The 26,430-nt window shown below is 39.3% G+C and overlaps 1 protein-coding gene across 1 annotated transcript in view; it reads left to right on the top strand.

The window, feature by feature from the left end:
• Positions 1 to 24,709, top strand: part of NKTR (natural killer cell triggering receptor) — a 52,368-nt gene extending 27,659 nt beyond the window's left edge. Inside the window, exons 7-17 of the mRNA XM_021678934.2 lie at positions 6,969 to 6,998; positions 7,527 to 7,672; positions 8,592 to 8,814; positions 9,192 to 9,347; positions 14,069 to 14,156; positions 14,607 to 14,752; positions 16,032 to 18,899; positions 21,497 to 21,592; positions 22,341 to 22,397; positions 22,914 to 23,015; positions 24,508 to 24,709. Coding sequence (XP_021534609.2) covers positions 6,969 to 6,998; positions 7,527 to 7,672; positions 8,592 to 8,814; positions 9,192 to 9,347; positions 14,069 to 14,156; positions 14,607 to 14,752; positions 16,032 to 18,899; positions 21,497 to 21,592; positions 22,341 to 22,397; positions 22,914 to 23,015; positions 24,508 to 24,595 — 4,000 coding nt within the window. The 3' untranslated portion in view covers positions 24,596 to 24,709. The remainder of the gene's footprint in view (positions 1 to 6,968; positions 6,999 to 7,526; positions 7,673 to 8,591; positions 8,815 to 9,191; positions 9,348 to 14,068; positions 14,157 to 14,606; positions 14,753 to 16,031; positions 18,900 to 21,496; positions 21,593 to 22,340; positions 22,398 to 22,913; positions 23,016 to 24,507) is intronic.
• The last annotated feature ends 1,721 nt before the right edge of the window (positions 24,710 to 26,430 follow it).

The following is a 26,430-nucleotide window of genomic DNA, read 5'->3' as shown; positions in this document are numbered from 1 at the left end:
TCCTGGAGTCCCGGGATCGAGTCCCGCATCGGGCTCCCTGCTCGGCGGGGAGTCTGCTTCTCCCTCTGACCCTCCTCCCTCTCATGCTCTCTGTCTCTCATTCTCTCTGTCTCAAATAAATAAATAAAATCTTAAAAGTTTTAAGCTTGTTTTCATAATTAACTGTAGAATGGCACTAAAATCACTCTGAACTTACGTTGAAAGAAAATTTTCTACTTTTAGTTTGAAATTTGCTTCTGGAAATGAGTTTGCAGTTAAAAGTAGTCTTGGAAGTATTTTAGTGTTTTTGTACATGCAAAAAAAATTGTCTTTTTTTTAAAGAAATTTTTGTGGCATGTGCTTTTTTGTGCTGGCTGAAAGTACCGGTTCCCCACGGTTGAAGGATAAAATAAAACTAACATTCACCTTTCTAAACAAAACACTTCCTTTCTGTTATAGAAAGGGGAAATGGAGATAATGGCCCATAAAAAGAAAAATCTTTGAAAATCTCTGTCTTGCAAGCCCAAATCCTTTTGGAGTGGAAGTAGTGCAAAAGTATAATGTACTATCTTCAAGTTGTGTCTGTGATCCCAGCTAAACTCTCAAAGCTGAGGCTGGCTGCGAGTGCGGGCCGTGGCAGAGCCCTCTGTGGGCCGCCCTAGGGGGGTGAGGGTGGTGAGGGTGGTGAGGGTGGTGAGGGTGGTACTGAGCTTCTCCCTCTCACCACAGCTCTTCCTGGGGCGCCTCAAACAGCTCTTCTGCATTCCAGACAGGAAAGGGTAGTGTGAAAATGGGTGAGAAAATGCCAAGAACTGCCTTGATAGGTCCAGTTTTATAGGCTTAACAAGGACTTTTACTACATCCTTCCACAATTATATTTGTAGTTCATATTCTAAATCTACTACTTTGTCATTCCCAGGGAGTAAATTTGGTGCTATTACTGTATTTGCAAAATATTCCTCAGGGACTCTTGTGCTTTGTGCAGTAACTGTTGTCTTCATTACTGAAGAATTTAAAACCTCCCCTTCCTAAGGCATACATAATTTTTATTAAACATAATTGTGCACATATTGCTTTCTTTGGATGTAACAATCATGTAAAAACCAGATTTTCTTCTATAAAGCCATTCATGATTTTTGCAGTAACTGCTTATATCTCCTGCTGTATCAGTCATAATGATTTTGCTTTGGGGGGCCTACTATTTCTTTTTGAAATAGTACTGCTCAAGAAACATGGAGGAAGTGATACTGTCCCCATGATTCACTGAGGAAATAATAGTTTGTTCATGTTGAAATATTTTTGAAGGAATTCAAAGACCTGGAACCAAAATAGTAACCAAGTTAACTCAGTATTTAGTCTTTTTGTTCTTTTTATTATTTATTTGTTGAAGCCAAACACTAGGAAGAAACCATAGTAAAAGCTATAAAATTATAAAGTCTTAGAGTGGAAAAGGATTTCAAGATCATCTCATCCAACCTTTTCCTTGTATAAATAATGCAAAGATAAAATGACCCACGGAAACATTTTTCATTTCCTTTGGCTTCCAGTAATAACAGTCTGTTAATTCTCTAATTTTCATTGTTTTTCTATACATTCATCAACAAGATAAAGAAGGTATTATATGAAGTAGTCATTAAAAAGATTAAGTGGTTTATAGCTTTGTGTTAAATAACTATCTGTTGGGTTAGAGCTACTATTCTAGCTATCAGGAGACGTTGGTTCTAGTTTTATTTGCTATTTACCTTGAGTTAGTTTGTCTTTCCTTTTTGGCTTATGAAGTACCTGTCCCATTCTCAAAGGTAAAGTAAACATTTTGGCATGAAAATGTGGGCATAAAAGGGAGAAAGTGTTTTGTAGGTTGATCCTCGATTTCTGAATATGTGGAATGATTTGTGTGCAAACATTGTCTTGCCTAAAGGAAAGTAGTTGTAATTGCCTAATTTACATCAGTCTGAAAGGTGCTGCAAAGAAGCTTCAGGCTCATTTGCCTATATTAGGCAGCAGTCTTCATCAGCTGCGAACAGAACGTTGACGTGGTGGTACACTTGTCTCCCTTCGCTTGGTCTGTGCCACTTTATGTACAGCCATGGAGTAGAAAGACCTGCAGAGCTTTGGAGAACAGTCTCTGTCGTTGGCCACTGTCAGTGGTCATGATAATTATAAAAATTTAAGAAAACAAGATAATGTGGAAAAGTCAAACTTTAAACAAAAAGTGTTAACACGTATAAATAGGACCATGGGAGGAAAATATAAAGTAGTTCCAGGATATGTCCTAACCAGACTTAGAAATGGCTGCTCACCTGAGTGGGAGAGAAGTGCTGATTGTTTCAGAGCAGAGCAAGGGGAGGTGAAGACCGGTTTGGTGTTAAGGGGTTTATAAAGCTATGCTGCAATTTGGGGTAGCAAAAGTAAATTTGGGCAGAAATGGTTTTCCCTCCACATATTCATGAATCTGTATGAGAAGAAATGCTAGTAAGTGTCAATAATCTGGGAGGTTCTAGTTTTTCCTTCCTTTTTGGGGGTAGTATCTTTATGTGTACATTGCAAGATTTTTCATCAGCAAAGATGTTGGTGAAACTTAACCATAAACCAAGTTCTCTGAGTATCAAGTGTCATCTGTAACATCCAGTCTTAATATCACTTAGTGTTCATGTGACATATGTATTAGCAACCTGGAAGGAATTTTGTATCTAGTGGTGTTTGATGTGTATTATGTTAACATTAGTGCTGAATTTTTGAAAGCTCTCTATTTGGTGACTTTTGGAACACATAGGGAGAGCTCTGTACATGGCTTGGGTAGTTTCCATGGCCCTTACACAAGCTGTGTCTCTCACTATCATTTGGTGCCTCTTCCATGATGGTGTGGTAGTTTCAGGAGTTGAAGGAAAAAATTGCATGTTCAAGGCTACATTAGACAGAAATAGGTTATCTTTATGTTCATAACTACTTTACACCTGGAGTCACTTTTTTTTTTTTTTACAACATTCATTGAAAACACCACATTATTTGAAACATCATATTCTTTTTGACAGTAATTCATGTATCAATGCCTTTATAAGAAATTAAAGCTTGTTTTTAAATATTTCAAGATTTAATAGTCTGAAACCTTTATAAAGAATTTTGTCCACTATATATAATATGGATTTTGGTCTGAGTATATAGATATGTTTAAAGTTTAATAGATTTAAAGTTGGTTAGACTGTGTATTTTTTGAAAAAAAATTTTTTACAATGGGGAAAATCAGAGATTAGGCAGGAAAAGCAAGTATCTTGGCCAAAATTTGATAGCATACTTTTATACTTTTCATCTCTTGCCTTTTTATCCTTTGAGAAGATCCTAAAAATTCTAGTTATGCTGCTTTATTGTTTTATTATTATTATTATTATTATTATTATTATTATTATTTTCGGGGGCTTAACAACTATAGAAGTGTCGAACAGAAACTATGGTCCAAATTTTGCTCACTTATTCCTAATAGTGGTCTGTTGTGTGTGATGAAAAAAAGATTTCAAATGTAGACACATGAAAGATTTTTAACTACTTGAAGTGAATTACTAAAAAAAGAAGAGAAAGTTCCCTGAAATTTTGTTTTGAATTCTCTTAACTCAGTCCTTTTCATTGACATTTTTGCTTTCCACTGGTAGTAACTGCTCCAAGGCATTCAGATTTTTATATTCATGTATGTACTCAAGATACATTACTCTTTTTTTGAGAAAGATGTTGGTTGACTTAGCTAGTTTGTAGGATTTGCAAAGCAAAATACACTGGTTACTCACACTCTAGTGTTACAATATTAAGGCTCTGAGCAGATTCCCACCTTCACCACAGTGTTTTTCTTAAGCATAGTTCGTCTCTACATACATATCCTATGTGAAAGAAAATTTAGAGCCCTCCATTTTAAAAAAGCTTTCTTGCTTTGCATAAAACTTGCAAATATTTAATTTCAAAGTTATATTGATATTAAAACATAGATTCAGTCTTGTCTTAAAAGTGTATTACAATTTATTTCTTGCCATTTTTGTGTAAAATTTACAGAAAGAGTGTTACACCGTGCGCTCCAAAGGTAATGTCTCATTACTCTAAGGCTCTTTTTCTTTCTTTGCCTTTATCTCTTTAATCCTATTGTTATGTGCATTGAACCATTTTAAGAAAAACTTTCTGCTTGATTGGGCAGCAATACATGTAAAACAAGTGTGTTTTATTGTTCGTGGTTAATCCTGGGAAGTACATTTCCCGCCATGTTTCCACACCTCTTCTGGGGGAGGGCAGGGAAGAGGGTGTATTGTATATAATGGTTTAGATTTCATTTCAGTGCAGAACTGTTAATTTCTGTATAAGGCTAAAAGCTTCTTTGATAATGGTATAATAATGTAGATTGTTTTTTGGAGTAACAGTGACACTTTTCAATGTCTAGGATTTACGAAGTTTAAATGAATCCTTATGCATATATTTTTAAAGTACATTCAGGGGGTGGAGGAAACTGGAAAATCAGTGTCTAAGTGACAGGAGAAAATGGAAATGTGAAAATATTGAAAGCCTTTATAATTTGAAATGTTCTTTGTGGCTCTTTCTCCTTTAGGTATGTTTTCATAAGCATGGATAAACTTAAATATTTATGGTAGTCTCTGGCCGTGAGGTCTGAATTTATTGAGTGTCACCACTGCGTGGGTCTTTACCACTGTGTAGTTTTGAAAGATCAGTACAGTTAAGAGTTGGTGGGATGAGATCTCTTTGGCTGGTTGAGTAGGATTGAATAGCTTGGACCAAGTGAATCATTTCTGCCTGCCCGTTTGGCAGTGTCCTCTGTTTATCCATGTCTGGTGTCAGCCTAGTGCCAGTATGCCTGCTTTACACTGTTGTTTCTACTCCTGGAATGTAGACTGAGAACCCCGAGGGGCTTCTTTATTAAGGTACTTTCAGTATTCTTAATATGTAGTCTAACCCGATTTAAGTGTACATTTGTATTTCTGCCTCCTGAATTGAGGATGCAAGTGATGGACTTAATTATTCACACCAGTTTAGGCACAGCAGGCCAGCTGAAATTTGCCCCTGCAATAATTGTGCTTATCTTCATTTGTTTTCTTCACTATTGCAGTAAAAGACCAAGTTGTTTTGTCTTCAGTTGTCACTTGAATTGAGAACAAAACTGGAATCTGTCATAAACGTAGTGATTCCATCCTCCAGTTGAGTCTCAAGGGGTATGTTGCTATCTCACTGCAGTTAGCTAGAGTGTTCTCATCTCTCACCATTTGCTCCAGAGTTTTGCCATCAGGTGGTTTTTACAGGACTCCTATTAGCCAGTGTGGCAAACTGAATTGGGTTCTGTGTGTTTTAGAAAAATCTGTAGGCTTTTCCCCAAAAGATGTGAGAGTTGTGAGAGAAAGGATCAACGAAGGAGGAGGAATATACCTAATCAATAAACCACTCCTTGTTTTCACTGCTACGTATTTGAAATCAATCCCTTAACATTGTAGGACATTTTTATCTTTACAAATTTTACCTCTTACATCTTTCATACAATGGAATCATTGTCTAGCATATGTACTCATATCTTCCTATCATAAGCCTGCTTTGGTAAAGTTTTATGTATATGGGAAGCACATTTCCGTCTTAAAGTTATTATCCAAAGTAGTTTCCGGATGCTAGTTTAATTATTTAAGCATTAGTTCCTCACCTGCTTGCCAGATTTTCTGTCTTTTTTTCTTCTGTTTTTACTCATTTTTACTATTATATTGGCTTGAATTACAACTTCTCAGTCTTCTGAGGAGAATTTGAGACTTTGTGGTTTTAAAACTCAGGATTGCTTTAAATTCTGGAACTTCTTAAATTGACAGTTTTTATTAAAATTAAATTCTGTAGTGCTTTTACAGAACTGAATATTCTTAATGTAAGTATAAATGTTACCATTCCTTGTAGAATAATGATTTTTAACATTGTTGTGAAGGTTAAAATTGTGTTTTGTTGAATCACGTATCTTAGAATTGCCTTAAAATGAATATAAAAATTGATATGGGAGCTCCTAGCACAGTTGACTGCTTTAAGCATGATCTGATAGCCAGTGTTCTTTCTCAAATTCTTCTATTTCTCATTCTTACAAACTAAGATTTTGGTGGTACATCCTTCTGAGTCTAGTTATCTGCTTTTGAATTTTCACTGCAATTCACATATTGTGAAGATTTGTGACAATGCTAAAGGAAACAACCAGTTTGGGTTCGAAATGTCTTAATCAAATATACCCCATAGGCTTCCCAAGAGTGACTATCGGCCAGATCGTGACTGTAGAAGAAGCAGGTTGGGCATTTTCTGGGCCATAGAAATGTGAAGTGTCTATAGTGTTATCCATCATTACTTACCATGTCAGAAGTGTTGACAAAGGGAAGGTTTGCTCCCTATTGCATTTTTAGGGTTGCTGTGAGCGGCAGAGCTTCACCTTAGGTGGGAGGGGCAGGAAGTTCTGAAAACAGGACTCCTAAGGCCTACCTCCATCTGCCTGCCTAAAAGATACAGGCTGACTCAGTATGAGAAATAACAAATAGAAGAACTCATTTAAGTGTAGGGGCCAAGTATTGATCATACTTTTCTTTCCTTAGGGCAAATGATAGTACTTTTTATTCTCTTTAATTATCTTGATAAATTTTGAGTTTGTTTTTGCTTTTGTTGTTTTGGATTCGAGAATAACTTTAATTTTAAGGTATTTTTATGCTATTTCAAAGTTGTTTCATACATATGTATAAGGATAGTCTTCATATTGCAGAAATAAATACAACTTTGTAATTTGTTATAATCTTGAGTGATTTTTTTTAACCAGTAAAATGGCTACTATTGCTGTTTGTAAGGTTTTTAAGTTTAGATGTATAGCACATTTAACTTTTTCCCTATCTTTTTATCTTTACCTCTTTGTTCTCTACATGCTGTGCTTTAAAACCCTTCTGCTCTGTTCACCTGAACACCTGGTTTTTGCCATCTTTGTGTTGATGTTTCTTACACAGTACCACAAAACCTGCTCCACACCTGGATGGGTAAGAGTGACATTTTATTACCTTGGGGAGTTGTTTGGGTGGCCAGTCCAATACAGGTTGGATCATGGGTGAACCTCAAGGGGGTGCTCTTGATCTCTGGGTTAATCTCTCAAAGCCAGGCCCCTCCTTAAGGATCACAGGTTAGTCCGTCTTGAGACCTCATAGCTGTCATGTCATTGAATGGGGTCTTTATCTGGGCCTATGGATAGACCTCCCAGTCGTGCTCTCTTGAGTGACTCTGTAACAATAGTTTCTGAGTATTAAGGGCAGTCTGACTATTCTCAGACTCTACCATAAAAAAGAAATATTGTTTTAGGCAGAAAACGGAGGCTCAATTTGAGTAATTGTTGTTGTATGTTCCTTTTATGAAGCAGATTTCAAGTTCTAATTCCCTTCTAGTTGTTTCATTCATCAGACACTTTGCTTTTCTATTGAGGTCTGTAGACATGTCATTTATAACAGTTGTGATTACTGCTTATGGCTTAATTGGGGTCAAACCAGTTCCTTCTCGAATTTGTATTGTGACAGGGTTCATGTCGTCTTTGGATTAGTTATTTCTGGTTTTGAAGTAATCGAACAGATTGAAAATCTGAAAACGGATGCTGCAAGTAGACCTTATGCAGATGTGCGAGTTATTGATTGTGGGGTGCTTGCCACAAAATCAACAAAAGATGGTAAGGGTTTTTGGGGAGTGGAGGGAGCGAGGATATAGGTAAAACATGTTGAAGACTATAACTTAAACATACTTACTGGATTTTAGTAGTGGAGGAAACTATACAAGTTGTATGGCAATAGCCCCAATGCTTCTTATCATACTTTCTATCCAAGTCATGTAGAAATCTTATCAAATCTCCCTTCTTTATACTTCCCCCTGCTATCAGCCTTGTCCAGACCTGGACGATTACAGTAGCCTCATACCTGTCCTGTTTACCTCTGTCCTTCTCTATAATCTTTTCTCAGCGTAAATTCCCGATTGGTCTCCTTGCTTGTACTCTTGATCCTCTAACCTGTCCTTAACAGCAACCAGAGTGATCTTCTCCAAGGGCTCCCTTAGTCAGCCAAAGCTAAAGTCTTTACTTGGTCCGTAAGGCAGTCTGCTCTGCGGTTTCTCTCACCTCTTCCCCCTCATTCATTGTCCTCCCAGCCACATTGACACACGCCAAGCACTCAGGGACGTTTGCTGGCTGTCCCCACTGTCTGCAGCACTCTCCATCCAAGTATCTGCATGACCCCTTACCTCACTTCTTCAGTTCTCTGTTCAAATGTAATTTTCAGTTAGCCCCTGACTCTCCCTATTCCCTTTACCCTGCTTTTTTTGTGTTTCTGTCCTAGCACTTAACCATTTGTCATATTATGCAGTTACTTATTTTCTTACCTGATCCAACTAGAATATAGGCCTCATGAGGCAAGGGCTTTGTTACCTTACAGTCTCAGCAGCACATTGTATTATCAACATGAAGAAAAGTTTATTTAAATTCTGTCTTTAGTTTTCTGTTGATAAAGCATATTTTATGATACTAGGTAGTCACGTTTTACTCTCAACGGTAGGCACTGAAATCCAGTATTAATATTCTTGTTAATATTTCTTAAAAGTTTTTGAGAAAAAAAGGAAGAAACCAACTCATTCAGAAGACTTGGATTCCTCTTCCAATTCCTCTTCCTCTTCAGAATCTTCTTCAGAAAGTGAAATTGAACATGAGAGAAGCAGAAGAAGGAAACGTAAGAGGCGGCCAAAAGTTAAACATTCTAAAAAGAGACAAAAGGAAGCAAGCAGTTCAGAAGAGCCAAGGAATAAACATATAATGAGCCCAAAAGGGTAAGCGTGAAACACCAGGGGAATCTTAAGCTAAAAAAAAAACACACACACACACCCTGATGGGGAAAGCATGTGCAGTTGTGTAAACTTAGCTTTATAACCTATTGTTGAAAAAGGACAATATTTTTTGGACTTTAATTTGAAATTTGACTATTCTAGGGGTAGCACAGACATTTCATAGCAAAGATTTACGTGTTTGCAGGTGAAAAAAAAAATCCTTGAAACTTAAAAAAGTTTTAGGATCATTTGACAGTTTTCATAGCAGAATTCAGTACTGTGGTATTTAGTACCGTGGTCATGCTTTATATGTTCTTTAATATTATCTGAAATGCAAACATTTTACATTTTAATTGGTGGCATGCTTTGTTCTCTCTAAGTCACTCAGAGAGGAGTGATACCAATGAAAAAAGGTCAGTTGATTCAAATGCTAAAAGAGAAAAGCCTGTGGTCCGCCCAGAGGAGATTCCTCCAGTTCCTGAGAACCGATTTTTACTGAGAAGAGATATGCCTCTTGTCACCGTGGAACCTGAACCGTAAGTAGGGTGATTAACCCCGGTGTTTTCATTTCTGTGAATGATAATTCCATCAGTTCCTTGCGGTTCCACACTCATTTATTGAGCATGACCTATAGTCAAAGCGCTTTGAACAATACTGTGGGAGATGCCAGGTTAATGAATGACACATACCCTACCTTTCAGAATTCACATTCTACTAGTAGGGAAAGGGGGTTGGGCACATAGGCCAGGGGAGAAGTTCTTAACTGGAGCTCTGGAAAGATTTCATTACTAATTTTTTTTTCTTGGCTTTTCATTAGAGGTGAGATTTGGTTGCCACAACAGAGGGTCAGTTGAACTGTTTGGATTCAATGGAATGATAAAAATGTGTTCCAATTTGAATAGTGTAAAATTAATTGCATGGTGATTGGGGTACAATTTAGCACCATAAATATGTGACTCTTGCTAATAACTTGTTCAGTGATAAGTTCTCTGCATTGGGAAAGATAATGTGTGGCTTTAGATTTGGCCTCAAAAAATACTATGTAGTATATTTTGTGTTACCTCAAGTTTAGAACTATTAAATGTTGTTTGAACAAAAATACCATAATGTGGCGAATCATTGATAAGTTCCTTATGAAGAGTTCTGTTGAAGGCTGAGAAATGATGCACATGCCCTGTTTACAGTCAGGTTTCTACATAAGGTGGGCCTTATTTAGTTCATTAAACATTTTTAAAGCCTAGTATTGTCTCATTTTAAAAAAGCTGTTATAAAATGGGATGTATCTTTGAATTAAAAGTTTAACATGTTGATATTTTCATTGCAAATTCTGGCTTGTTAAATTTTAGTGGGACTCTTCTTTATTAAAATATAAGACACCAAGTTCATTGATCAAATCTATTTGGCTTTCAAAAGGCAGGAAACTTGAAAGGTCAGTTTCTCTGTCATATGACAGGTGTTGTCCGTGGGCCAAATTTGGTCTATTGCCTATTTTTATATAGCCTGTGAGGTTAAAAAAAATGGGTTTTGCATGATAAAATGTTGTAGAAAAAATAAGAGTAGTATTTTGTGATGTGTGGAAATGAAATGAAACTCGAATTTCAGTGTGCATAAAGTTTTACTGGAACACAGCTGCATCCACTCGTTCACTGTAAGAAGATACAGAAGGGCTGTCCTGTGCTACAGCAGCCTACTTGCGTCGTCGTGGCGGTTTGTATGGGCTGCTCTGTTGCTTCACACGGCTGCTTGGTGCACGCGGCATCGCAGCGATGCCCTTGAGCTCTCCAGGATTTCAGGCACTGCACATACCACCCCTGTATGCGAGAAGGTATTTTTAAAGATAAAATATGTACAAGCTCATCAGCATTACCGGATGAACAGCATTATCTATTTTGATAGGAAATACTGTGAATCCTAATTAAGTGAAATGTTTTTATTTTTTATTTATTTATTTTTTTATTTGACAGAGACAACAGCAAGAGAGGGAACACAAGCGGGGGGAGTGGGAGAGGGAGAAGCAGGCTTATTCTCCCCTCCAAAAGAACTCTGTTCCTCTCGTTAGTAGATCTTTATTACAAGGAAATGATACTCAGTTGTCATGTTTCAAATTTTACTGATAAAACATTAGTGAAAATTTGTTTTCTTTCTTGTTATCTGAATACCTGAATAATAGCCTTAATTTTCTTCTTGGACTACAAATCCTAAAATACTTACTCTCGGATCCTTTTCAGAAAAAGTTTGCTGACCTCTCTTATCTGGTGGTGTTAAAGCAGTGATTTCATTTGTGACTGAAAAGTGCTGATAATTTTGTTTGGTCATCACTCTTCTTTGGTCACATAACATCTTTGGAAGTTATTTTCTGCAGAATTACTTTATAATTGGCTGGTAGTTGTGTCATACAAAGATAGCACAATTGATCTATTTTATCAGGATCTTTGAGATTTTGATCAGTTGTTTGGGAGCTATAATTGTGCTTCAGGAACTCAACATATGCAAGGATAAGAAGCAGGGGCTCTTAGCCATAGTGAACCTGCCACCTTACTGATTTATCAGCGGTTAAACTCATATCATTAGTAATTTGCTTAGCGGAATTTGGGTACCACACTTGGCTCTAGCTTATTTGTTCTCAACCTTAGTGGTACTTTAGAATAATTCGCAGGCTTTTGAAAATACCAGCTTCTGGGCCATACAGCAAATCAAATCAGAATGTTCTGGGGAGAAGGTGGAGGATGGTAGCATTGGACCAGTACCTAAAAGGTTCCCAGGTAAACGTTAATTTTTGCTGAACACGTGTAGGCAAGTTCAGTCCTTTTTATTCATGAGGAAAATGGGGTTAACAGTTGTCTACCAAGAGTACCTACTTTCTCACTGTGAGAATTAAGTAATGTCATGAAATTACTGAAAAAAACTGTACGTATACTTTGTAGTTAAGATTTTTCTGTAGAAGAATTGTATTTTTTTTGTATGTTTACCTGGACCCCGATTTCCTGGAGCTTAGAAAACCCTGTCTATTTGCTTTAAGAGTGAAGTTGCATTTCTTTCTGTGACTTGGGGCAAGATTTGTAGCCTCTTAATCTTAAAATTCTCTATCTTTAAAATGGAAGATGCTAATAGTACCTACCTCATAGTGTTATGAGAGTTCAGTGAGCTAATGCCTTTAAAGTGCTTGTTAACAACCAGCAATGAACAATCTGAAAAGGAAATTAAGAAAGCAATTCTATTTAAAACAACATCTAAAAGAATAAAATACTTAGGAATACATTTAAAGAGGTAAAAGCCTTGTACAATGAAAATTACAAAATATTTACACCTAAATAAACGGAAAGACCTTGCATGTTCATGGGTTGGAAGACTTAATATTGATAAGATGTCAGTACTATTCAAAGCAAGCTTTGGATTCAGTGCAGTCCCTATCAAATTTCAGCAGCCTTTTTGCAGAAATGGAAAAGTAGTATCAAATCATACGGAATTGTAGGGGGCCCCTAATAGCCAAAACAGTCTTGAAAAAGAAGAACAAAGTTGGAGCACTCACACCTTCTGATTTCAAAACTTAACACATAGCTACAGTCATCAAAATAGTGTGGTACTGGCATAAAGATATATAGACCAGTGGGATAGAATTGAGAGTCCAGAAATAAACCAGAAAAAAAAGCAGTATGTATGGCCAATTGATTTTAGAAAAGGATGCAAAGTCCATTCAGTGGAGAAAGAAGTCTGTCTCTTCAATAAATGTTTGTGCTGGGACAACTGGATTTCCACATGCAACAGAGTAACGTTGGACCCCTACCTCACATCATACACAAAAATGAAAATGGGTCCATGACCTAAATATAAGAACTAAAACTATAAAACTCTTAGAAAACATAGGAGTAAATTTTTATGACCTTGGGTTTGGCAATGAATTCTTACATTTGACACCAAAAGCATGGACAACAATAACAAAAAAACAATTCAATTTAAAAATAGACACAGCATTTGAATAGACGTTTCATACAGATGGCCAGCAAGCACATGAAAAGATGCTTAACATCATTAGTCATTAGGGAAATACAAATCAAACCCACAGTGAGATAATACTCACCTACCAGGATGGCTATAATTTAAAACAAAACCCCAAAAAACTAGTGTCAGCAAGGGTATGGAGAAATTGGAATCCTTATACATTGGTGGCAGGAGTCTGAAATGATTCAGACATTGGGGAAAATAGTTTGGTTGTTCCTCAGAAAGTTAAGCATAGATTTACCATGTAACCAGGCAATTCCATGGGTAGGTATATATTCAAAAGAATTGAAAATAGAAAATGAAACAATATTTGTATGTCAGTGCTCATTGCAACATATTCATAGTAGCGAAAAGGAAGAGACAGATCCCAAGTTACCAACACATGGTTGGATAAACAAAATGTGATGTGTACATACATCATGGAATATTATTTGGCCATAAATTAGAGGTTACCAGAGGCTGAGGGAATTTGGGGGGATGGGGAGGTATTCCTTAATGGGTGGAGTTTGGGTTTGGGGTAATGAAAAAGTTTTAGAAAGATAGTAGTGATGGTTGCACAACATCAATGTAATTAAGACACTGAACTGTACACTTAAAATTGGCTAAAATGGCCAGCTTTACATTACATACATTTGACTCAGTTATGTTAAAAATGCTTATTAACATAATGTCTGACACATAGTAAGTACTCAATAAGAGCCAGCCATCATGTTAGTAACAGGTAAAAAACTTGAGGTATGAAGACTTCTCATGCATGGAGGACTAGCTGCCACAAACTCTGTACTCTTAGAATTACCATAAGGCAGTAGATTCAGAGCATTGAAGGAGGGGCAGCTTATTGTAGAGTGGGGAAGACAAATGAGTTATTAAAAATATAAAATAAAATAACAAAATATAGTTTTAAAAACAGTTTAAGCATCAGAGTCAGAAATACCTTAGGATTCCCTTAGAACATCACTGTTGTTGACAAGAGGCAGGTAAAAAGGGATTTTGTTTAAAAGTAGTACTATGCTTAAAAAGATGCATGGTATCATACATACATTTCTACCCAATTGAGTTACCTTTTTTTTTTTTTTTTTTAAGGTTTGGCATTTAAAGAGTTTGCCTAGAAAATCAGGTTATGTGGAGTGCCTCATTCTGCAAAAGTGTTGGATCTAAATGAAATGACTTTGTATTATAGGAGCATAAATTCTGCATTTAAATATTGAGAAAACTGTCCAGCATTTGCTTATTTTTAATTTTCAGTCTTCTTTTCCAGGAAGATTCCTGATGTTACACCTGTTGTAAGTGATCAAAAACCATCTGTATCAAAATCTGGACGGAAGATTAAAGGAAGGGGCACAATTGTATGTGTGTTAAGACTTTTCTTTTTTTCAAATTACTTATCTAAGTAAGCAGTATAGGCAAAATCCTAGCTTTAATTTTAGGTACAATCCAAGATCTATCTGTTCAAGGAGCTAGTTGTATTCTCCATAGGTATATGAAGATACTGCTATTAGATCAAAATTTATTGCTGCATTTTAAGTATGAAATGACATGTGAAACAGTGAATGAGTATGTTGAGAAATCTTAGTATGTTGAATAATCTAGGCTAATTAATGTAATCATTAGGACTTTAAGAAAAAATCCCATTTCTTATATTGTCGTGACATAACTTCATATCATCCTTTTGTACTTTAATCATTATTGCTTTTGAACAGCATCTGAGATTGGGTTTTATACCTAACTCTGTCCTATAGCAGACTGTAATTGAGCAGTATTTTAAAAACAGTTATTCCTATCTTTGTTTTTTGAAGCGCTATCACACTCCTCCAAGATCAAGATCATGTTCTGAATCAGACGATGATGATAGCAGTGAAACTCCTCCTCACTGGAAAGAAGAAATGCAGAGATTAAGAGCATACAGACCACCTAGTGGAGAAAAATGGAGTAAAGGAGATAAGTAAGAGCTTTGAGTATGAGCACAATCCTGTGTCTACTATATTTTGAGTGTTAAGAGGCTAGAGACTTACTTCTGGACTTTTCATTAAAGACTTAACATTTAAAGTTCGACCATGACCAAAGAGAATGCATTTGGGAATACTTGGCAAAAAGAGAGCTGTTAAGTAGGAGGGCTGATTGGCTTCAGGGTGCTTTTAAATCAGAATTCTGTCTTCCCTCACAAAACTATAAACCTACTGAATCTCTCAAAGATATCTTGTACAATTTTAGAAATAATCAGGACCTAAAAATCATATAGCAGATTCTTTCCTAGCCAGGTCTCTTAGTCACTGATGAATGAATTGGTAGGTAGGAAAATCTGTACCTGGCATGTGCATTAACTTCTGACCCCACGGACTGTTGCTTCTTCAGAAGTGTACCCTTCTCTTACCCTCTGTAACACCCCACAGCAGAATATCTCTTGTAGAAATGGGGCTGGCTTCAGAATAGCTAGTGAAAAATAACACCAGTGGGACCCCTCTATAATTGTTCATGGTAGTAGTCTCTTCTCCTCTGTGGGTGTCCAGGAGAATGGTTAGAAGTCAGAAGAGGGAACGCGTCTGCTATGTGAGAGTGATTTAGACACAGTGGTATAGAGAACTCTCTGTTTTGAGCCCTGACATTACCCATTACCACTAAGATTGTAAAGCCTGCATCTATTTTCATGTGCTTTTTCCTCAATTTCTGTAGGAAGTGATTTAACTAAAACCTTAAGAGAAAGTCTTAATTACCTCTGTGAAGCTGAAATAAAATAATAGTCATGCTAGCTTTTTTAAGAGACTTCCTCTTTAAAGTTCAGGCAGCTGTCCTGTATCTGCAGGGAATCAACAGAATTGTTTGGGAACTTGATTTGACTCTCCCTCAAAAATTGTTCCCAGAGCCAGAGGGTCATGAACATCCTAGCCAAGGAACTCAGTATATCAGCAGTGCTCTTGGTTTGGTTTGGTTCAAAACCGTTTTTCTGTCAAATTTGAAATCTTTTGCTTAGTTAAAAAATCCTTTTATTAGTGAATCTGTTAGTAGTTGTCAGTGTGTATCTCTGAAATTATGAGGTCAAGATGAGGCCTGTCACCCCTTGATGTATCCTTCCTATTTGTGCTTAAAGTGTTGATGGAGTCATTACTTTGTTCTTAACTAGGCTTTTGTCAATGCTTTTGTATTGACAACAAATGTGTTTTAAACTTAAAGCCTAGAAAACATGCTTGTAAATAACTGCATGCATACTGTATTCTTTTCAATAGATTAAGTGACCCCTGTTCAAGCCGATGGGATGAGAGAAGCTTGTCCCAGAGATCCAGATCATGGTCCTATAATGGATATTATTCAGACCTTAGTACAGCAAGACACTCCGACGGTCACCATAAAAAACGCAGGAAAGAGAAAAAGGTTAAACATAAAAAGAAAGCTAAAAAGCAGAAACGTTGCAGAAGACACAAGCAGACCAAGAAAAGAAGGATTATTGTACCATCAGACATAGAATCCTCAAAATCTTCCACCCGAAGAATGAAATCCTCTTGTGACAGAGAAAGGAGATCTCGTTCTTCCTCGTTATCATCTCATCACTCATCAAAGAGGGACTGGTCTAAATCTGATAAGGGTGACCAGAGCTCTTCAACCCATTCCAGCAGAGACTCCTACAGATCTAAATCTCACTCGCAGTCTTATTCCAGAGGAAGCTCAAGATCAAGGACTCCATCAAAATCCTCATCACATTCTCGAAGTAGATCAAAGTCCAGATCTACTTCCAAGTCAGGGCATCAAAGGACAGCATCAAAATCACCAAGACGAACAACCTCTCAGTTAAGTGAAAATAAGCCAGTTAAAACGGAACCTTTAAGAGCAACAGTGCCACAAAATGAAAACGTCGTAGTACAACCAGTGGTAGCGGAAAATATTCCTGTAATACCACTGAGTGACAGTCCCCCTCCTTCAAGGTGGAAGCCGGGACAGAAGCCCTGGAAGCCCTCTTATGAGCGAATTCAGGAAATGAAAGCTAAAACAACCCATTTGCTGCCCCTCCAAAGCACTTACAGTTTAGCAAATATCAAAGACACTGGAAGTTTATCATCCTACCATAAAAGAGAAAAAAATTCAGAAAGTGATCGGAGTGCTTATTCAAAATACAGTGATAGAAGTTCGGAAAGTTCACCAAGGTCAAGGAGCAGATCTTCTAGGAGTAGATCTTATTCCAGATCATACACAAGGTCACGAAGTCTAGCTAGTTCACATTCAAGATCTAGGTCTGCCTCATCTAGATCTCATTCACGAAATAAATACAGTGATCGTTCACAGTGTAGTAGATCATCGTCATACTCCTCCGTTAGCAGTGATGATGGAAGACGAGCCAAGAGAAAATTTAGATCCAATGGGAAAAAAAGTAACACTTCAAATAAGAGGCACAGCAGCAGCTCTGAGAAGAGACTTCGCAATAAATATGTGAAAAGCAGAGACAAGTCTTCGAGTCAGAGGAAGTATAGCGAAAGCAGGTCATCTTTAGATTATTCTTCGGACAGTGAACAGTCAAGTGTTCAGGTTACACAGTCAGCCCAGGAAAAAGAGAGGCAAGTCCAGATGGAAATGAACAATAAGCAAGAGAAAAACAGAGATGAAGAGAAATCCAAGCCTGAACAGGAATGCCCTCATTCAAAGAAAAGGGCCTTGAAAGAGAATCTTTCTGATCACCTTAGAAATGGCAGTAAGCCCAAAAGGAAGAATTATGCTGGGAGTAAATGGGACTCTGAGTCAAACTCTGAACGAGATGTAACTAAAAACAGTAAAAATATTTCCCGGCCATCTTCTGATAAGGAGGAAGGTGAAGCTACGTCAGATTCTGAGTCAGAGTTTGGTGAAATTCACAGCAAAGCCAAACCCCCAACAAAGTCTTCAGCAAGTACTTCGTTGCCTGATGGTAATGGTGCTTGGAAATCAAGTAAGCAGCGGTCTTCAACCTCTGATTCCGAGGGGTCCTATTCCAATTCAGAAAACACTAGAAGAAAGGCACGGAAGCACAAATACGGGTCAAAGGAAAATCTTAGACGGGAACAGACCAAAAAAGCAAAGGAGAAACTGAAAGGGAAAAAAGACAAAAAGCACAAGGCTCCAAAACGAAAACAGGCATTTCACTGGCAGCCTCCACTAGAATTTGGTGAGGAGGAGGAGGAGGAGACTGGTGAGAAACAAGTTACTCAAGAGGCAAAAGAGAAAAAACAAGTTTCTGAAAATAGTGAGACCATGAAAGACCTCTCGCACACCGAGAGGTCTTGCGAAGAGGGCCGCCTTTCAGGTAAATGTAATCTCATCATGACTTCATCAGATACTGGGCAGCCTACTAAAGAGGATAGTAAACTGGGCGCTTCTCCCACAGCTTTCAGTTCTGACGAACAGGGAGCCGCTTCTCCCTCCAGCATTCAGCATATTGCAGAAAGGGCCCCAAGCGGAGTGGAGGATGTGCTGCAGACAGATGACAACATGGAGATTTGCACTCCTGATAGGAGTTCCCCAGCCAAGGAGGCATCCCCTCTAGGAAATTCAAGGCTTGCCACCCCAGACGTAAACGTTGTTCTACAACAGGATATGCACGCAGAGCATCCTGAGACAGAGGAGGGAAAACAGGAAAGCAAAACGATGGGGGACGTGGGGCAGCGGGACAGCAGCCCTGCTAGCCTGGCCAGCGCCACAGAAAGCGCCGTGAAGAGAGAGGCGGCTGAGAAGAGCCAGATGGGCCTCCTGGATAACAAATGGAAGCCCCTGCAAGGGGTGGGGAATCTGGCGGCACCGACGGCCCCCACGGCCAGCGCCACGGAGGTGAAGGCACTGACTGCTGCTCCTGAGATGAAGCCACAAGGCTTGAGGATAGAAATTAAAAGCAAAAATAAAGTTCGGCCTGGGTCTCTCTTTGATGAAGTAAGAAAGACGGCACGCTTAAACCGGAGGCCAAGGAATCAGGAGAGTTCAAGTGATGAGCAGACCCCTAGTCGGGATGGGGATAGCCAGTCCCGGAGTCCAAGCAGCTCTCGTAGTAAATCTGAAACCAAATCAAGACACAGAACACGGTCTGTCTCCTACAGTCACTCAAGAAGTCGATCGCGAAGTTCCACATCATCTTATCGGTGAGCAATGTAGTCTCTTTCCTCTTCCCCCCCCCCCCCCCCCCACGGAGAGTCTGTTACTGTTTATCTTGGAAGAACACCAGAATTAGAGACGAGATCACTATTTCCAAATATCTGGAAGGGAATAAGGGGAAGTCTCATGCTGTGTGACTAAGAGCCAATTGTGAGGACATAGGAAGTGGAGATTTTAGGCGAAGAAATGTGGGCTCAATGTCAAAAACTATTGCTTGTCAGTTAAAGCTCTCTGGCGGTAGAAATGAGTTGCCATGATAGGTGGCAAGTCTCTCTCTCTAACGGTGTGACGCTGCTCTCCCACCTCTCAGTGATGCCTTAGAAGGAAATCCTGAATTTACAGAATTATGTAGGATTTAGAGATCATTAATCTAACTCTCCATTTTACACAAGTGGAAGGTGGGGGCCAGAGAGGCCAAGTTAACCTGCCCAAGACCTGCATCTAGTTGATCTTTATTCAAGGGTTAGCAGGGAGGGGCATGGTAAAAATTTATTTATTTTGGTTCAGGTTGCATCTAACTTTTGTCATCAGCATAGACTGGATTGTGCTGAGAATGAGAATTTTTACAAAATCAGTGATGGTGATATGAAGTTAATAAGTAATTTGTATTCCTTTTTTTTCCTTGTAAATATTTCATGGTTTTACCTCACTATCTCTTAATTGCTCATATCCCTTAGTATATTGTGCTTGCTTTTCATCACTTGAGCCTATAATATAGTAAAAATCTTTGGGATTTTTTCCCCCCCTTTCTAGCTATTTATCTTCTCTTTCTCGCCTGGATTTCTTTAAAGATAGGAAACAACATTTGCCATCTGTAATAACTGTTTCCCATTTACTCTTTAGTTGCTTGCAGTCTGTCTTCTGCGCCTTCCCTCCCCCACATCTTCCTAAAAGGGCTATTTTCAGGTACTTCCTTCGCATGAGTGCCAGGGCATGTTTTCAGTCCTTTTGGCCCTCCCGGAACCTGCTAGCTAGCTCTCTTCGTCCCTCTCAGACCATTCCATGCTTATGTTGCGGGCTCTTTTTCCTCCTCCTGCCCTGAATCCCAGCAGGCCCAGAGAGCTGGTGAATCCTGGCCTTTTCTCTCTAGGTTCATATTCCTAGATGCAGGCACAATTGAGCTACTTTAGCCCCCCTTTTTGCTTAATGTCTGCCTTCCATTCATGCTCTGACAGTTCTGAGCTGCTGGTGATGCTGGCCACTCTCATTTAGCTTCCTATGGCTGCCTTTGGGGTGGGTGGCATTTCATGTGATAAATGAAGACAGGGTTAGAAAGCCTAAGGAATTTGCTTTAAGTTATGCAGCTAATGGGTAGTAGACCAGACAGCTAACCTTGCCTCCCTGTTTTGGTTACTCACCTGGCCGTGACTCCCCTACTAGGCTGTGAACTCACTGAAGTCTGGGACCATTTTCTACTCATCTTTCTGTTACCTCACAGAATCTGCTCTATAATTGTTTGTCGAGTAAATGACTAGAATCTTACTAGAACATGATGTGTTCATTCTCTTGTAGATAAACTGGAAGCAGAACATGTCTTCTAAAACATAAGTACATAGTAAATAAAATAAAACCTTTGAAGATGTTACATAAGTAGCCTAGACATAGGGATATCGTTCTGTCCTAAATGACAGGTAGAAAATTGGGGGAGAAGAGTGGGGAGCCAAGTGAATGCAGAGGGGCAGAATTGTACTACTTAAGTTCCTTGTTTTATTAAATACTAAGTAGATTAAAAAAAATTATTAGGTATAAATAAATAATTTAAAATGTCATGTAGATTTTAAAAAATAAAGCTTTGACATACCTGATACATCCCTACTGCTCATTGCCACCCTACTTTCTCTCTTCTCTCCTAGAATTCAACATTATTACAAACTTTTTTTATAGTTTTGTTGTTGTTGTTGTTTAAAGATTTTATTTATTTATTTGATAGAGAGAGCTAGAGCAGGAACACAAGCAGGGGGAGTAGGAGAGGGAGAAGCAGGCTTCCCGCGGAGCAGGGAGCCCGATGTGGGGCTCGATCCCAGGACCCTGGGATCATGACCTGAGCCGAAGGCAGACGCTTAACGACTGAGCCACACAGGCACCCCTTTGTTGTTGTTCTTTAGTTTTGCCACAGATATTTCTATTTGTATACAGTGTTTTTGCATGTCTTCAAACAAAATCTTTACAGATGTGCATACCTACATACATGTTCTATCTATGCATTTCTAAGAGATGTCTCTAAGAGTTCTAAGAGATGTCTCTGTTGATGTATGTAGCTGTACTTCATTTTCCTACTTGAGAGTATTTTACTGAATTTCTCTGCCCCCTGCCCCCCCCCCCCCATTCTATCATTAGTGGAGCTTTGGATTATTTCTTCTTCTGGTCTTACAAGTAGGACTCCAGTGAATACACCTTTACCAGCCTTTTCTGGCTTATTTCATTCTGTTCAATTTAAACCTTCATTAGCTGTCACTGTCAAACCTGCTATGAAGAGTTTGTGAACGACCTTTCCTTGTTGTGTTCTCCCCTTCCTGTCCTACTAGTAATCATTTGAACAGCATGGTGAGTTAACATAATTATATTTTTTCACTCTCAATTGTAGATCAAGAAGCTATTCTAGAAGTCGGAGCAGAGGATGGTACAGCAGAGGCCGCACAAGAAGCCGGAGCAGTTCCTACCGCAGTTACAAAAGTCATAGGTGCGTGTGGGATCCCCACCCTGCCACGTGGTCTTCATCCTGTCTGCTTTTCAAGGCCTGCACAGGCGGAGTGGGGGAGCTTTTGAGAAGAATCCTGTCATTGCTGAATACCAGCAGTCAGTGCCTTCACCTCAGTCTAGTTGTTTCTTTCTAGGAACTGTCAGATTCTCACTGGCTATCCTCAGGATGTGATCTTATCAGAGTGAGGAAAGAGAAGCAGTAGAAATCTTTTAAAAAGGCCCTGCCCACTATCTCCCCACCCCCGACCTCCAGTATATCTTCCTTGACCTCAGTTCACATCTGCAGTCACCTCTTGGCTTGGGTTAGGGATTGGGATAGGAGGACTGATTGGTTAGTAGGGGGCCACGGGATGGAGCATGTGGGGGGTGACCCCAGGTTTGTATTTCTCCCAGCTTCATCAAACCCTCTTTTGCCTCTGAGGTATTTTCCACTGCTGCAGCTTCATCTTACCTGCAGGTATCTGACCTGTGCAGACTTCCCCTCCCCACCCAGTTAGAACCTCGCCAGTGACTTTGCTATGTGCACCTCATAGAAGAACAAAAGTTAATCAGAATGAAATCCAACATGCTTTTAAAAAATCCAACATATTTTTTGATAAAGAAATGAAATAAATACACCTACTGGATTTCATTGTGTTTTTTTCCTTGATGGGCAAATAAAAGTCTAGATTTTTGATATAACCTGTCCTGAGCCACAAAATGATGGTCCCTCATGTGATTCCTATTAGGACATCCAGCAGGAGCAGATCCAGGAGCAGCTCGTACGACCCCCATAGTCGGTCCAGGTACGGACGGGGTGGGAACCACCTGTGGGGGCAGAATTGAAAGGCCTTGTTTTAAAAACCCTTCATTCCCTTTTAAAAAGTGTTGTAGTCTATTGAAAAATTTAAACACATGTATTTATCTCATGAAATCATCTCCCATCTACGTGAGGTTTTTTTGACAGCTTTTATCTGTTGGCCCATTGTACTCTGGTGTCAGAGTGACAATTGATGTCCAGTTGTAATGGCAGGTATTTATTGAATATAATTGCTGAAGATCCACCAGATTCAGTCAGACTAAGTCAGTGTTAACTTTGTGATATTTTTCAATGCAGAAAAGAAATGAACATTTTTCTGTTTCATGCGGTAAGTCTCACTGGGGCACTTGTTAAATGTCTCCAGTACTTGCTGTGCACATGTGTCCTCACACAGTCATAGAGTGCCCATGTCCTCAGAGAACACTGAAGAGACCGTAAGAAGAAACGGAAGCCTGTGAGTGTTGGAGTGGGGATTAAGTGTGTGTGGTTGCCGTTGGAGCAGGTCCTGCACTTACGATAGCTACTACAGCACGAGTCGGAGTCGCAGCAGAAGCCAGAGGAGTGACAGTTACCGCCGAGGCAGAAGGTACAGCAGGCGATCCAGGTGCGTCTCCCTCCTTCGGGTCACTGCAAGGTACTGTGGGCACTTGGTGTGGGAGGTGACACACGGCTCGTAGAAGAGAAAGTGTAATCTTCCGAGGTCAGAAATATTTCTTCCTCTTGAGTTTCAGCAACCCACAGGCATCTCCTAGAGGTGGCTTTTGTATTAAGGGTTGCTGGGTCAGGTTGTTGGTTATTGTTCATGTTTGAATCTAAAATGGATTCCGTAATATTTACATACCCTTGGACAAAGAGTTTCTTTGGAAGGAGTAAAGAGAGAAGGCCACCCAGACCAAGCCCCACTCCTTTAAATAGGGCTACTTGCTAAAAATAGCAAAACCAATTTATTAGTTTTTTAAATTAAAAAAAAAAGTATACTAAAATGTCATCATTTGCTTTAACATCAGGGTTGAGGTTTATATCATCAGTTTTAGTAAAAATACATTTTTATGTATTACAGATATTTATAGATATTACATTTTATATAACCTATTTGGGCTGGTACTGCCAAAGTCTTAATGGCGACTTTTTGTAATGTCCCTTTCCGGGTCGCTTTTGGTCTTACCCTCCCCCATCCATTGCAGCTACAGTCAGTGATCCTTGTCTAATATCAGTGTGATCTAGACACCTCCCTTGTTTGAAACTCTTGAAGGGCTTCCTACTGCCCAGAGGGGCAGGTCCAGCCTCTTTAGCATCCCATGTAAGGCCTCTCCGCCTACCAACTCCAGCTGGGGCTTTTCTGTCTTCCCTCCTTTAATGTGCTAGAACCTGTCCTTCTGCTTGGAGATACACACACCTCTTGAAATGGCCAATTCCCACCTACCTACCCTATAGGTCTCAGCTGCAACCCGCTGCCCCAGGGGGCCATCCTGACTGATAACCCTGAGTTATACCACCCCCGCCTCCCCGCGGTGTGCCCTGTTTGCCTTGTCCACTATTCTTTGTGGTCCTTGAGTCCCAGGAAGCTATACTTTGTCTACCGTGTATGTCCCTAGCATTTAGCAAAGTGACTGGCTCCCTGAATATTTTTCAAAATAACTGGTGACCATTGCCAGGTCCTCTTGACGCAGTGTCCCAGTGGTCCTGTCCATGTCTTCCCCACCTTCACCCATCATGGGATCCCCATTTTGGTTTCCATATTTTTAATGAAACTCTTCATGTACCTTTTTTTATCCCTTGCTTCCTCGGTCTAATTAAATATTGATGTTCATTTTGGGTAACATGGAAAATTATTCTGCTCATTTGCATGAGTGGATTTCAAGTAATTTCCCAAGATGCGATGTTTCTTTATCTTAATCTTGGTATTACTGCCATGTGTCATTTAAAACATCTTTGAAAAGTCTACACTGTTGCCACCATCAGGACCGCACTCGTCCACCCACTGTGCTATGCCACATCAGTATTGCTTTCAAGCCACTTGTATCAAAAAAGAAGCTTCAAGAGGAATTCAGAGGGTTGAAGTTAAAAGGTGTCTGTATATTTCTTTTGTTACACAGGAGTTGTAGATCTTACGGCTCTGACAGTGAAAGTGACCGAAGTTACTCTCATCACCGGAGCCCCAGTGAAAGCAGCACATATAGTTGAAAATGTCCCCTTTTTTGATACAAATTATATGTTATTTGTAAATATCTGGTAACTTAAAAATGTAAGAAACTTAATGGCAGTCTGTTGTTCTATTTCAACATTAGAAATAAGTTTCGAAAATAGGCACTTCTTAATTGTTATTGTCCATTTACATGTGCACAGAATTTAAAATACAGATATGTCTCCTAAAAATATTTTTATGCCACATTTTACAGTAGCCAACTTTGGGAATGAATTTCATTTTCTTGAATCAAGAAATCATGAAATTTAAGTATAATTTGCAATATTATTTTAGACAGATTACTTCTTTCCATCTCATGTATTCCTTAGAATACAGATTCTTTTTGCCCGTTTTTCAGGTTTTAGCGTATATGCTGCCAAGCCCAGAACTGTGAAGAACTGCTAAAGGTGGCCAAATATTTATATACCAATTACACCGTCTTATGCATATGTGCTCTTAGAAACAAACCACCCAGAATCGATACTGATGGTAGCCAGGAGTCTTAAGGCAGTGGCTCTGGAGTTCTTAACTCATTCCTTCCTTCTTGGTGGTCTCAGAGGGTCAGGAAAGTGGTCATCATACAGCCCACCGTCTGTATTACTCCAGGCTGGCGGGTGAGGTTGGGAAGAATAAATCAGCCTTAACTATAAATACCTGCACTGTCTCCAAGGCCCTAATGTTTTATGTGCTTTTTAATAAATACTATCAGAAGTTTAGATTGTAAAAAACAATTCTGTTCCAGTTCATCTTTGGGTGCTCGGTACCTTTTGGTGCCTCTTCAAGTATACTTTACATTAGAATCTCACAGGAGAGAGAGAAGTGATTTTTTTTTTTTTTTTAATTCGCTGGCACCAGGCATGGTTCCTTCTGGGCTACATTCACTTTAAGTATCTGGAGAGTTTCTCTCAAGCTCAGGTGTGGCTTGGGGCCCCCTGGAGCAGGCAGGATTGGGACAGAGGGTCGCGTGGCCCCTCGGGCTTGCTGCACAGAACTGGCACGCGTGCCTCCGGGAGAGCGGATTGAAGAGTAGAATTCAGGGTACCGAGAGACCTCACTGCCACATCCCGGGGACATTTTGGAGGGCTTTCCAGTCTTTCAGGTTAAGGGAGCTCTACCACAACAGCGGCTGAGCTGTTCTAAGCACCAGCACGTTTGTCTTCTTTCCTCTGTGACTCACTCTGACTCCGTGAAGCTCACACGACATGATAAGTCCAGGGGAAGAGGGGTGTACAGGACTGCACAAATCACACTTTTTCAGTTTCAGGTGGTTCCTCCAAAAATGGTTTGACCTGTAAAAACTGGTGTTTTTTGGTTTTGGGGTTTTTTTAATCTTTGAGTTTTTTCCCCCAAGTGTACTTAATCACCTTAGTGCCAGTTTAAGCCAGTTGTACAGAAGAAATTCATATTGGATGTTTGATGTGGGACTCTGCTCCACCCTCCCCAGGCCTTGCTTGGGGTACTTGGGAAGTGGGAAAGAGCCCTCAGTTGGAGGGATCTGACAACCTTGATGGGTGGAGGGGTGACCTTGGATATATTAAAACCATCACCCATAAAAGGTTCATAAACAGGGTTAAATGGTCAGCTGTTTGCCAGGTTGATAGACGAGAGTGCATTAGGAAAACAGGACCCAAGTCAAACAGACGTACTTCCTAGTGAGTACAGAACAATGCATGATTCATGTGAAGGGTTTTCAAGTTGCCTGTAACACTCGGTGAAAAAAACCCTACATTCAGAACTCAGACAGAAACTGCCAAATCTAATTAGGTTAAGAAAAGTTACCCTTGGACAATGTATTCGTTTTCTACTGCTATGTAACAAACTACCCCACACTTAG

The sequence above is a fragment of the Neomonachus schauinslandi genome, chromosome 1 (assembly GCF_002201575.2).
Source record: "Neomonachus schauinslandi chromosome 1, ASM220157v2, whole genome shotgun sequence".
Taxonomy (NCBI): domain Eukaryota; kingdom Metazoa; phylum Chordata; class Mammalia; order Carnivora; family Phocidae; genus Neomonachus; species Neomonachus schauinslandi.
Note: the sequence above shows the minus strand (reverse complement) of the source record. Positions and strands in the feature narration are given on the sequence as shown.